Raw genomic sequence first — 13,478 nt, 5'->3', positions numbered from 1 at the left:
GTTTCCTGTTGCACGGGAGCTCATCCCTTCATAAAAAATAGTGTGCGGACTGCTGAGCTCTGTGGTGCATTGTCCGCATCCATTTTTCACAAAACTTCAATGATTGCACCATTTGTTCTATTGTTTTTTTGTTTTGTTTTTAAGCTCAAGCTTCACCATAAATTTAATGTTTGTTCTTGCTTCACTTTCAGCAGAATTCACATTGCTGTGCTCAGGGCTGTTTTCAAAATCTTATCTTAATCCTTCTTGGCACTGCGTGCCAGATCCTGTCCGGGCACTTTAGGATAAGTTGGCATGAGTTTATTTTGGGTGCATAAAATGTTTTAATACACTGTGCATTTTCTGTGACAGTTTTGAAGATTCCTTGTTATGAATTTTACATGATTCGATGTGTTCTGTTCTTTGTTTAGAACTTGACGTTTAAGATCACATGTAGGAATGACTGGTTTTCATTTTAATTTTGATATTCATGAAATCTTTTTACAGTATCATAAAGAAGTTGTCCGGTTGATGTCTGGCGAGTTTAGACAGAAGATAGGAGACAAATATATAAGCTTTGCCCGGAAGTGGATGAATTATGTATTGACTAAGTGTGAGAGTGGCAGAGGCACCAGACCAAGGTAATGCCCGAGCAGGATGCGTCCAGCCAGGTCACCTGCATTTGGAGGGTTTTTCTTTCTGTATGCTAAATTTAGTTTTCAGCAGATCACCTGAAAAGGAGTACTGTAAATTCTTTGACTAGTTTCATTAAATACACATGTATACCCGAATAATCCCTTAATTTCAAAACTTTAAGTAATTTGTTCCAAATTGGGTTACCTTTAAAAAAAAAGTTTGTTTTCATGTATTTGAAAAGCACAGCAACAGAGAACAAGAGGGCAGAAGGGAGAGGAAGAAAGAGAGGAGAGAGAGAGAGAGAGAGAGAGAGAGAGAGAGAGAGAGAGAGAGAAAATCTTCCATGTGTTGTTTCGACCTCCAGATGCCCCTAATGGCCAGGGCTTGACCAGGCTGAAGCCAGGAGTCCAAAATGCTCCTGGTTTCCCATGTGGCTGGCCAGGATCTGGCATGCTATCTGCCATCTGCTGTCTGCCAGGCATGTTGGCGGGAAGCTGGCTCTGCAGAGGAGCAGCTGCGTCCTGACCCAGAGCTCTTTTTATACCGAGACCAGGAATGGCAGGTAGCAGCTTCGTCTGCTGTGGCTTGAAGGAGTTTCCTCATAGAGAATTCACCTTCTTCCCAGTCCAGAGGGCTGGCCTCAATGCCTCCCCTATGGGATTGAAACCTGTGCCTTGGTGTAAATGAGAAGTAGAAGGATGAGCAGCGTGTTTGTTCAGAGGCTCTTGGAATTTGCAGGGGAGCGTCTAGATGCCCTGTGAGCCCTGGGTTGATCCTACTCCTGCAGCAGCCCTGAGGGCTGGTACCTGGGTTAGCGCCCCGCCTGTTCTCTGATTGGTGCTGCCGGGGCACTCTGCCTCTTTCCACATTAGGAAGACATAGGTTTGGTGCATCTGGGCTGGCCACTTGGAGCTTTTCCTTACATAGCTTGTGTAATTGCTAAAGTACACATGGCACCTGACTCCTGTGTAGGTCCTGAGGGCTGCAACGCAGGAAAATGTTTTTGTCCTTTCTGAATGGTTGGATTATAAATTTACTCAGGTCATTGAAGTGAAACCAAAAGCCATGTTTATCCAGTGAGATGACTTTCCACCTTGGCATGTTGTGGGCGGTTTGTGACTACTGACTGTTGTCCTGTCACAGGTGGGCCACTCAAGGATTTGATTTTCTTCAAGCCATTGAGCCTGCCTTTATTTCAGCGTTGCCAGAGGATGACTTCCTGGTATGAATGTCCTGAAATGCTTTTCATTGGAAACAAACAACCCAGCCTCTTCCCTGGTTATGCATTTTTTTTAACTATGTAATAATGGTTCTTAGATATTTTTAATGTTGTTATCATGGTAATACTGAGAAGTTAAAGTTCTCTTAATTCTTTTTGCTGTCTTCCTTTTTTTTTTTATAAAAACATCAGTGTTCCTGTGCCCAAGACAGTGCCTAGTTGTTTGTAAACCCTGGCACTCGTGAAAAACTTGCTACTTTTATAAACTGCCTTGTTGGTTTGATAATCTCATGAGAAACGAGCTTTGGCTGTCTCACATCAGAGCATAATGCCTGTGTGAGTGTTGAGTTGTGCTGGATTGCGTCAGGTCTGGGGGTGCTGGAGCTGCTCCCTGCCACTGCCCAGTGGTACAGCAGATTACATGCGCCTTTGTGCTCCCTGCCACTGCCCAGTGGTACAGCAGATTACATGCGCCTTTGTGCTCCCTGCCACTGCCCAGTGGTACAGCAGATTACATGTGCCTTTGCTTGTGTACATCATTGCTTGCTGGGGAGTCGACTGTGCATTTTTTTCTGTGTATAAAATAAAGTGGGATTATAGACTATATTCCTGAAAATTATGTATACTTGATGTTTAATTTATGTTTGCATCTGTTTTCTAAAAAAACCAACTTTGGAAATATGGCATGGTTCTTTGAAATATATTGGAAGCCAATTTGTGCTACATATCCCATTAATGGGAACCTTCATTCTCCGTCCCTTTGGTTTCTAGAGTTTACAAGCCCTGATGAATGAGTGCATTGGCCATGTCATAGGGAAGCCGCACAGTCCTGTTACAGGTTTGTACCTTGGTAAGACCAGCATTACAGCATTTCCTGTGGATCATACTGGTGTGGATGAGCAAACCACCTTGTGAGCAGCACACTTTAAAATGCTGCAAAAGGTGTTTTTAGAATATTCAGGAAATTGGTGGTGAAAGCAACAGCCATGAGGTATACATGAGGTGAAATCCACATAATCTTTCTAAATTCATAGACAGGAAGGTGAGAATACCAACATGAGGTGTACCGCGCCAGCCGACTAATTTTTTTCTATGTCGGCACGACCTTCATGCTCTCTCATTAAAGTGTTTCTCAGCGGAGGGAAGCCCGGAGGAGGTGGCTGTGCTGCCAGGTAGCAGGAGCTCCCTGACATGCGGGGGCTGGCATGATTTCCTGGGCCCTGCTTGTCTCCTCAGGAAGGGTGTGTGTTGACTGCAGTTTTGAGTACCCACATCTCCACCAGGTATGACCAATTCCAAGTTAGGGCTACTTTGTTTTTTTTCAAGCTACTATACACTTACTTAGTTTGATTTTCTTATTTTTTTTAGTGTGCAGCTTTCCTGTGTATGTTGAAACTTATTAAAAATATGTATCAGCAAAATGACCTGCTTTACTCTTTATAAGATTGCCCTTGGCGTTGTCTGTAAATAAAGCAAACTGTCTATGTGATGGACGCTTACAATGAAAGCTTACTTTATGTAATTTAAAATATGCCAAAATATCCCTAAGTGATAAATTTATCCAGCACTGCTGTCCTTAAACAGTGATTACCAGCTGCAGAACATTGAGTAGAACAGATTTTAGGTACTGGTTTTTTTGCTTTTAAAACTTGCGTCATGTTCCTCCTGTTGCCGTTAGGAAAATGCAGGCTGCTGTTTTCAAAACTACTTGAGCATTCTATATAAACATGCCGTATTCCTGTTCAACTTCTGCTAAAGTGTATTGTCATAGACTTTGACTTTTTTCATCTAAGATTTCTCTAAGACTGCATGAGCAAGAATTCAGTAAAAATTACTTTTAAAAATACTTTAAACATAAGGATAATTTTCTCATAGAAGAATCCCAACAAAGAAAATTTAGAAAGATTTTTGAAATAAATGGAAAAAAAAAATTCCTGTCCCAATCAATGTCCCGCACCACAGAGGTGATCCCTGGTTGTGTGAGTCCCTGCAGAGCTGGGAGTACAGCCCTCTTAATGGGTCCGCCTTGCTCTGATTCCTGCCCCCCAGGGCCAGGGGCTGCTCACTCAGCATCCATGAGCCGCCCCAGCCCTAGTACCTACACAGCAAAGCTGTCCTCTGCTTCAGTGTTGGCTTTGCTGTTATGTTTTGTCATTGCTTCCTTGCTCTCGTACATTGGGTCCCTGGAGTGCCATACTTTATCTTCATTAGTTGTAACAAACTCATTCTAGCCCACCATGGCCTGTGCCTGTATAGTTACTCAGCAAGTGTAGGTTGTTTTCCTGCCATTTATTGCGCAACCAAAGGATCCTCTTGGCTGCGAATCTCTTCTGAGCAGAAAGATGAAATTCCTCTGATTGATTCCCTTGCACATCCCACAAGGGCTGTGGAGGCCCCTGCTGTCAACAGGCTTCTCAGTGGTAAATGTTCATTACCTGTGAAGTTTGAATATCTGTTTTTTGCTTCTTGGCTCTTGGCTTTTCTTTCCAGGGAAGCCTCACAGTGTTGTCCAACCACGTCTGCATGCTCCGGAGGTGGCCTTGAGTCGATGCATGTAGAATGTGAGCCTTGTGCACGAGTGTTCTCTAAGATGGCATGTCTTGATTGTAAACCTTCATGGAGACCTCCGTGGCAGCCAACTCCGCAGCTCCTTGTGGCTTTGCGGAAGTCATCCTGCTCCGCACCTCACTTTATCTCTCTGACTGTTGTTTTCCGCTTAGCCTAGTGATCCTTGAACTCACGAGTCAGACACGATGGCCTTCAGCTGTTGTAGATGGCTCAAGGGATTTATTTTGTGAGTTTTGCCAGAGAACTTGAGTACTGTGTATGCAACACTTCTGTCTCTCCTGGGTGATGTTATTGAAAGGAAGCCAGCAAGACGGTGAAGGAAGAGGGCGTCTGTTTAGGATAAAGTGTCTTTACGATGAACTGTTTGTAGTCTTAATGTTATTAACTGAAGGGGGAAGGAGAAAGAAGGATCCAAAAAAATGAGTGTTAAAACAAAGGAGAGAAAAACATGTTAGGGAAGCAGCCAAAATATAACACATTTAGTTATTGAGGAAGTGGAATTTTCAGCATTTTTATAATCACTGGTGGAGTTATCTAGTTTGAAAATTTGATTTCAAATTTTGTCATGGTTTTGGGTTTCATTTTAACTTTTATCCAAACTTATCTCCTGCTACAGTATGTGAAAGGAGAAAAGAAAGCGTTCCAGGGGAGGGCACTGTCTGTTGCAGGGTACGAGTGAGATCACACCAGACATGTCTAAGGTTTATTAACTAAGCTTGGTGATAATAGAACACAATAGCAAATCACAAGTCCATACAGCAATCCAACCAATAATCCAATGAATCGTAATTCCCAAAGGAACAAATGGTCATTATCCTTAAGTCCATCCATTAAGCTGAAAACCTATGTCCCAGCTTCTCCAACAATATAAGTTATCCTAAGAGACATGCAACAAATAACCTGGACACACTCACAAAGAACCTGGACACACTTACAAAGCTGCAGACATTCACCTTTCCCTGGCTTCTCTGCCCACATTCTACTACTGCTAGGCCTCACCCTTCCTGGAACTCCAGATAGTACACAGACCAGAAACAACATCATTCTAACCATTGTCCCATCTAAGCAGCACACAGGGACCATGCTCAGGGGATTACCTGCCCTGGGTCAGCCAAGAGTCGAGGTGCCAGAGTAATGGAGGCACCTGGCCAGAAAGAGAGAGCCCCCGCTTCATGGGCCTTTTAGAGGGGCTTGTGAGGGGAGTGGTTACACGACAATGCAATACCATCCCCTCTAGTTGATAGATGAATCACAGGTGGGCAGTAGCAAATACCTAAGTGTTGTAGGCTAAGGAATTGATTAGTGCTCATTAGGATGACAGGAAGTGGACTTGTAGCTAAAAATGCTTAGACTAATTGGACTTGTCTGCATCCAATATCCTGGCTCATTTAGGACGTGGGGAAGTGGTAGAGGATGGAATTATCATTCCATTGCTGTTAGGACCCACCCTCAGGACAGAGGGTAGGGAGACACAGCCACATTTCAATGGGTGCTGGCTATCACTGGCTGCACCCCATAACACTGTCCATTCTCGTTTGTGTCCTGCCCACGTGCGTGGCTCCAAGGTGCACACATGCTCAGGGAGTGACAGTGACTGGGGAAGACACCTCTGATCAGAACCTTCTTAACGGGGTGACAACCTAGAGATGTGCCCCCAAAACACACTTTCCTCTCTCTGAAACGAGTTGAATCCTTTATTTAGCGTCCATCCTGTATGTTTCATGTTAGGATTTACAAGATGTTTTCCTTACAGAAGAATATAGAAGGGGGCTAGGGATTTCTTAAGCTAATAGGTAACATTTCTCACAATCTTGTGTGTATGAATAAATGCCTTACTTGCCTGACCGGGTTTCTTTGGGTCACTGGGAGTGTTAAGCGAGGGGCCTGCTTTCACTGTCCTCCTCTGACGGTGTGTTGCTCTTCTCCCTGGCAGCCATTCACCGGAACAGCCCCCGGCCCGTGAAGGTGCCTCGGTGCCACAGCGACCCTCCTAACCCTCACCTGATTATCCCGACGCCAGAGGGCTTCAGGTACTGGGAGCTGCTCAGGCCATCTGCTTCCTGGGTTCTCTCTGAGCTGCATGCTCGGTGCTTGCCCTGAGAGCTGAGTGTTGGTTCTGTGTTTCTTCTTGTGGTCCTCGCAGAGCCCTTGCGTGCCCTTTTTTGAGCCACAGCCATGAGACCTTCAACCCAGGAGAAAACGCTGTGGCATTGGGAACAAACCTGTCCCTTTCCAGATAACCCAGCCTCTCCGCTTATTTGTAACCTCAAGCTACTAAATGCTTTCTGGCTTTGGATCAGTTCTTCCCTTTTCTTTCTTTGAAACATGACCTTAGCAAAACAAACACCAATGTGTATAATAAATGTTGGGGAAAAGCCCAGTGCTGACTGTCCCTTCAGTAGTGGAGCAGCCTCTCTAGGCTTGGCTCTTGTGCGTGTGGTTGCAGGGTAGTGTGCTGCTGAAGGGTTCTCACACCCCTCGGTGCTTTCACAGTTCTTGCCTGGAATGTGGTGGCATTTCTGCGTCTTGAGCTGATGAGGGTCCTCACTTTTAAAATCATACTTCTATCTGTGAGGTGAGGACTACTGTTGCTATTAAGTTTCAGAGCGCCCCCCTCTGGTCTGAATGTCCATCAAAGAACAGTTTGCATTTTGTATTTTTAAATGTTTTCGCCCTCCTTGCTGTAAGGATTTTAGTTTGAACCAGAGCCACTTGCCGGTCCACCCCCTTTCTCACCTGTATTCCTGAAGTTTCTCCTCTCGTCCTAGCACCCGGAGCGGGCCTTCGGAGGTGCGGAGCCACGGCGGCCCCGCTGCTGCTCCTGCTGCTGCCACCGCTGCCACCAGTCGCCTTGGCCCCTCTGGCGGCGACTGTGCACCGCCCAAACCCACCAGCAGTGCCCATGATACCAGGTAGTCTCCTCCCTCCAGCAGCACCACATCTGGTCACCCCCCGGTTGTCCGTCCACGGCCACTGTACTCGAGACACGTCACGGGGTCACCAGGCTTGTCCTCGAAACAGCCCCGGCCATGACACCAAGCAGTACCAGTAGATCTCCTGGTGCTGGTCTTCCTATGAGCTGTGGCTCTGCCGGGCTCAGCCCCGGGAAAGGCTGCCAGGAGGATCATGGGGTACATGAGGAGGGCCTGGGCATTCTGGTCACCGCCCTTTCTGGAGCAGGTGCTCTGGAGTTGGCCTCCGGTTGAGGACATCAGGTGTTGAGGCACTCTTGAGGGGGTCTGTTTTCTAATCACATCCTGTTACTGAATAAAAAGGCAGTTTATGAAAATACAGATGAGGATTCATAGAGTTTGTAGATCACATGTAGGAAAGATTGCTACTTGAAAGAACTGTTCTCAACTTTTGGCAAGCTCCAGAAAAATTTAAGTCTAAGTTAAACCTTTTAAGTAAGAAAGGAGAAAGGCCTTGTAGTTTTTCTTTCTTTCTTTTTTTTTTTCTTAAGATTGATTTATTTGTTTGAAAGGATGAATTATGGAAAGACCAAGAAAAAGGTCATCCATCCACTGATTGACTCCCCAAATGGCTACAATACCCAAGGCTGAGTCAGACCCAATCCAGGAGCCAGAACTCCATCCATGTGTCCTCCCTTATGGGAGGTAGGGGCCCAAGAATTTGGACCATTGTGCTGTCTCAGCTGTGCTGGGGGGAGCAGCCATTTCTCAAGCAAGTATCTAATTTGCCTGTGACACCACAGTGCTGGTCCCCTTCTGGTCATCTTTTTGGTAGGGTATGTCATGAAGTTCTCATTTACTTAATGGAGACGTGACTTTGAGCTCTGAGTCCCATCCTCTTAGTACAGGGGACATTGTCAGTATTCTCATCTTCCAACAAGATCGTCCAGGGACTGGAATGTGAACGAACTGAGCAAAAACACATTGTGAAGGGACTTGGAGTTCAGCTCAGAGGAAACATATTAGTATACTGCCTAGCAAGAAGAAAACCTACAGAGTTATCAGTGACAGACAAATATCTAAGTACTTCTGGTCTTCTTGCTTATTAAAATAATATTTCTAATTTTTAGTGATAAAAATCTATAACCTAAAAAATAGTTGAGTCTCTCACAGCTTAAGCAGGCAACTAAAAACCATTAACAGTTAATGTTGCATGAGATTTCCACTCACCCTTTTGATGAATAAAGCCTTTTATGACAAATATTTTCATATCCCTTTGGGCAACTGAAAGTGTCTCTTTTACAAATGCAGTAGAATTAAAGCGAAAGACTCCCTGAAACACAGGCGGACAGGCAGGTGACCGGCTGTGGTGCCCACTACGTCACTGTGCACCTGAGGTTGCTGCAGAACTGGAGGAAAGCGTCACATCCGCTCTGTGGCAGTCCATGAACTGGGACCCTAGGTGTTCTGTGCTAACAGTGTATGCCTTAGGTGCACTTGGTCTTGCACTTTGTCAGGAGTAGCATATGGTGTGTGTCCGTCCTGAATCTGGGCCTGTGTAGTGCTTGATGTTCAGGAATGTGAACAGCCACACAGTCAGCTGTGCTGCAGGCCGCGTTCACAGAGGACTGGGGTTTCTGTACTGCAGAGGAGCACGCGTAGCAGCAGTGCAAGGAGCATGGTCCCCCAGACAGCGCAGGGGCGGCCTTGTCACCCTCCTCACGGGACCCAAGGGGTGCTCGCCGGAGTGCACGCACTCGCCAGAGCTGAGAGCCTCCACTCTCAGCACAGCCATTGGTCTGTGACTGTGCGTGCGGAGCCCTGTCTGTCCCAGACAAAACCCAGTTTCACTTGGCCCCATAATATTTTGCACTTTTTTTGTTGGACTGAAGAAACATCTACGTTGAACTCAAGCTGTCTTACCTCTGTTTACAGAAGCATTTTAGCAGTTGTCTGCTTGCTGGAGGGAGCCTGGCTCCCACCAGGCTCCAGAGCTGCTTGTTCATTTTTGAATTTTATGAGCCAGTTGCTGCATCACAGACGTTGGTTACCAACATTGGTGTGTCACTTCAGATAGAATCCTGAGGGACACAGGGTTGGCTGTTGAACTCTTGAAGTCAGGAAGCCAAGGTGGTGAGTGGCATCCCCAGGGTCCCACAGTTTGTGGCTGTTCCGAGGAGTGACATGTGTTTCTTTAACACCAGTGAGCTTTTGTATCAAGTCATGTCCAGAGCTTTTAGCTGTAATGGTGTCCCTTCTCTTCAGATTTAGCAGATACTGTGCCACAGCTGAGGGTTATAGGGAAAATCAAGGAAGGTTAGGTATTTTTATAATTCATGGGCATCTTTTTATTCAATAGACCATGTTGCCTTCAGTCTACTCAATATATAATAATAAAAGAGCATAAATGCTACCATATTCATTTAAAATACACACTAACTTTTTAATAAGCGAATGCAGTGTTGCTTGTTGTGTGTTCTTTGATGGTTTGAATGGCAGTTTTAACACTTCCCTTATTTAATGCTAGTGTTTACTCTCCATGGGTTCACTCTGGCTGCTGAACACCTTACCTCCTGCTGGAAAGGCAGCCGATTAACTTGGTTCTTTAATACATTCAGCTTCCTGCTCTGCTGCACTTTGCTTGGCTGCCTCTGGAGCAATCACTAAGTATTCTCTTCTGTTTTCTTACTATGAAGTTTGGAAATAGTTTGAGCTATGAAATGGTTTTAGTAGTTTAAATAAAATTAAGGACAGAAATGTAATCGGATGGTAACTTTAAGTTTAGCCAGATCTGGCAAATCCATGTTTATTCTTCCTGGGCTTAAATTATGGAGCTTTCCACATATCAGTAACAAATAGTGCTTTCTTTTCATTTCTGTTGTTACTAGCAAATGCTGTGCTATAGAGGCGGGCATTCTGGGTCTTGGGTCCTAGCTCTGGAGGTGTGGACGTGGAATGCTCCTAACAGATAAGGACTCCCCTCCCAGCTCTAGAGCTCTCGGGCTGCCTCCAGAGGAGGCCCCTGGGCAGTGCCTCTGTGGGGGGATAGCTCGTGCTGCGGGCTCCCCGTGCTGGATCTTCTATCCACCAGATGTCCACAGCTCTCGCCCAGTTGTGATAGTCAGAGGGGCTGCAGACACTGCCCGTGTGGGGTGGGGGAGGGCAGTGTTGTCCCCACTGGAGCCTCACAGTTCTAGAAGACTCACGGGTCTTTCATTTTGACTTCTGTTGAATTGATAGCTCAATTGTTAAAAATATTGAAACAGGGGTTCCAGTGTCCCTGAAAATGACCGCTTGGCGTCCATAGCTGCAGAGCTGCAGTTTAGGTCCCTGAGTCGTCACTCCAGTCCCACCGAGGAGCGAGATGGTGAGTGTTGGCAGGTGGCAGGTGCCTTGCAACCGGGCCCATCGTCCCTACTGAATGCGCTAAGAAGGAGTGGAGCGTAGGAAGCAGCCGAGCTCTGGGATGTACTGCTGAGCTGTTGGCTTTGTAAATGCAGTTAACTGTCTTTACGTCTTCTACATCCACTTTTATTGCTTTAAAAATTACTCCTGATGTTTTAATTGCTGAGAACTTTCATTTTAAAATTGTGAACAGTGTCATCCAAGTTTGTTGGTGACGGGCTGAAGTTTCGTGAGAAGCAGCCCTGTTATGACTGAGTCCTGCAGGAGATCTGGGGTCTACACGAGTTCTCTTCCCAGTCACTTGTGCAAAGTTCAGTGCAGTTGATGTTCTCTGATGCTGGTAACCGAGTCTTGGTTTGGCACAGTTGGTTTGAATTACTGTAGAGCCATATTCTCTTGCCCACAACAGACACATTAAGGATCTTCCTGGGAGCAGCAGGCGGCTGGCAGCCATGGCCTCGCACCATGTTAGCCTTGCCGTATCACTTGAGCAGAGTGATTTCGTAAATGTTCGTTTGTCTGAAAAAACACTCCTTGCAGAACCAGCGTACCCTAGGGGTGATTCGAGTGGGTCGGCACGAAGAAGTTGGGAACTCCGGACCCTTATCAGCCAGACCAAAGGTGAGCAGAGGACACTGAACTCGGAGATGTGGAAGCATAGGGTGACCACTTTCAGCTAAAGCAGGTGGTAGCTTCTGAATTGTTATGATTTCTGCATTGATATCTGCTAATCTCATTTCTGCCTTTGACATCGATTTCTGTCATCTATTACGTTTTTGGACATTTCTTGCTTCTTACGATGAAGTAAAGCTTTGGCTCATGAATGTTACTCATATTTGTATTTTGTTTCATTGTATTTGAGATTTTTAAAAAGTTACTTAATTTATTTGAGAAACAGAGAAAGAACTCTGCTATCCAGCTCCTGGCTCACTCCCCAAAAGCCTGCAGCAGTTGTAACTAGGCCAGACTGAAGCCTTGAGCCCTGAGTTAATGCAGGTTCCCCGTAGGGATGGCAAGGGCTGAGTCCCCGAGCCATCACTGGTGACCTCCGAAGGCCCCTAAGCAGGAAGCTGGAGCAGAAGCAGTGTAGCTGGGAGTATAAACCAGGCTCTCTGACGTGGGATGACCTGTGCTGCCACACCAGCCTCACTAGTCTACTCGTAAAGCAGCTGAATTTAATTATTTTTACAAGGTAGGAGTATAGTGATGATTCATGAAATAATCATTTTTATGCCAAGAAGTTGAAGGAAAGAACTTATAATCTAGAACTGGTAGTAATCAAAAAGAACAAATAGAAAAGCTCCATTTTAGCTCTTTTTAATCTAGAAAATGCCTCCGGGTATTTTTGCCATAGCAGTCTTGAGCAGTAGGAAGCATAGGTGTTGCTTGCCTTTCAGAAATAGTGAAGCATCTTCTGAGAGGCCACATAGCTTAGCCAGCATGGTCCATGGCAGAGCAGTAGAGCCCAGTTCCTTTCTTGCTATGTCCAGTGCTGTCCCTACCACCATAGTCCTATGTGTGGCTTCTCAGAAGCGTGCCCCAGAGCGTTCAGGGAGGATTTCCTGCAGGGAAGAGACTGTTCTGGCCCTTGCAGGTCTCCAGCAAGCTGAGGAAAAAACACCTGGAGGCCTCATGACTTGTAGCCTAGCCCGGTGGGCAGCACTGGATGGTGTGGGCTGGGAATGCAGGTGGAGTTAGGGATGGGGTTAAAGGAGAGGGTGAGCAGCCCTCAGTGAGCAGCTGAATCCTTAAAAGCCTCACCCGGAGTTGCTGGATAGCCCCCCCTTTTCTTTTTTAAAGATTGATTTATTTCTATTGGAAAGTCAGATATACAGAGAGCAGGAGAGGCAGAGAGGAAGATCTTCCGTACCCTGATTGACTTCCCAAGTGGCTGCAATGGCTGGAACTGAGCCTATCCGAAGCCAGGAGCCAGGAGCTTCTTCCGGTCTCCCACGTGGGTGCAGGGTCTTAAGGTTTTGGGTCATCCTTGACTGCTTTCCCAGATCACAGGCAGGGAGCCGGATGGGAAGTGGGCAGCTGGGACAGAAACTGGCACCCATATGGGATCCCAGCAGATGCCAGGCAAGGACTTCAGCCGCTAAGCTACTCCACCAAGCCCTGGATAGCCCTTAAGAGCTCGGAAGGTGTGGATTTGTTGCTGGTGTGGAGGAACAGGATAAGATGGACCCTGTTAGGTGTAGTTGCCTGCTGACCTGGATATGGGACAGGTAGGGAGATGAGTTCCAACAACTCGGCATCAACAGGAAGGTGCTGGACTAAGGGAGGTCTGGAAAGGAAAATGGCAGTAAGAACCGCCCGTGGTAAGACAGTGTACATGCTAGTGACGAAGTCTGTCTTGCAGGTTCAGGTTAAGGAGGTTCCCTGGCTTGAGGCTGGCGACAGGAAGTGATGCCCCCTTTCCACCCCGTGAGTCATGTGTCGCCACTGGTCTCCCTGGGCACCAGGCTTCTGTCATGTTTTTGAAAGCATGCTTTGCATTTGAGGAAACACAGGAGCTATTTGAACTGTGTTCCTCTTGGGAGAGTTGCAGTTCACACTGCAGGTGTGAAAAGGAGGAACAGCCGTTCCCTGGGAGTATTTGACCGTGGAGTCCATGGCCTCACGGCTGGCGATGAGCTTACCCGGTGGGATGTGTTACCTAGCGAAGTAGAGAAGTTAAACGGGAATCCTTGTCTTAAAAAGATTGTGTTAAGTAGCTGTAATGAAAATATTCTAAATTTTTGGAAATTTTTGTTTTC

At 46.2% G+C, this 13,478-nt stretch overlaps 1 protein-coding gene across 4 annotated transcripts in view; it reads left to right on the top strand.

Moving 5' to 3' along the window:
- Nucleotides 1–13,478, top strand: part of MAP3K4 (mitogen-activated protein kinase kinase kinase 4) — a 116,265-nt gene that overhangs the window by 92,198 nt on the left and 10,589 nt on the right. The window contains exons 13-19 of one of the 4 annotated variants that reach the window (XM_058659994.1): nt 487–620; nt 1,759–1,837; nt 2,606–2,684; nt 6,336–6,432; nt 7,171–7,314; nt 10,581–10,681; nt 11,260–11,340. In XM_058659994.1, coding sequence (XP_058515977.1) covers nt 487–620; nt 1,759–1,837; nt 2,606–2,684; nt 6,336–6,432; nt 7,171–7,314; nt 10,581–10,681; nt 11,260–11,340 — 715 coding nt within the window. The remainder of the gene's footprint in view (nt 1–486; nt 621–1,758; nt 1,838–2,605; nt 2,685–6,335; nt 6,433–7,170; nt 7,315–10,580; nt 10,682–11,259; nt 11,341–13,478) is intronic. The other 3 variants (XM_058660042.1, XM_058660153.1, XM_058660097.1) reach the window with 3 other exon arrangements.

The sequence above is a fragment of the Ochotona princeps genome, chromosome 1 (assembly GCF_030435755.1).
Source record: "Ochotona princeps isolate mOchPri1 chromosome 1, mOchPri1.hap1, whole genome shotgun sequence".
Classification (NCBI taxonomy): Eukaryota; Metazoa; Chordata; class Mammalia; order Lagomorpha; family Ochotonidae; genus Ochotona; species Ochotona princeps.
The sequence above is the reverse complement of the archived record's forward strand: the minus strand, read 5'-3'. Positions and strand labels throughout refer to the sequence as shown.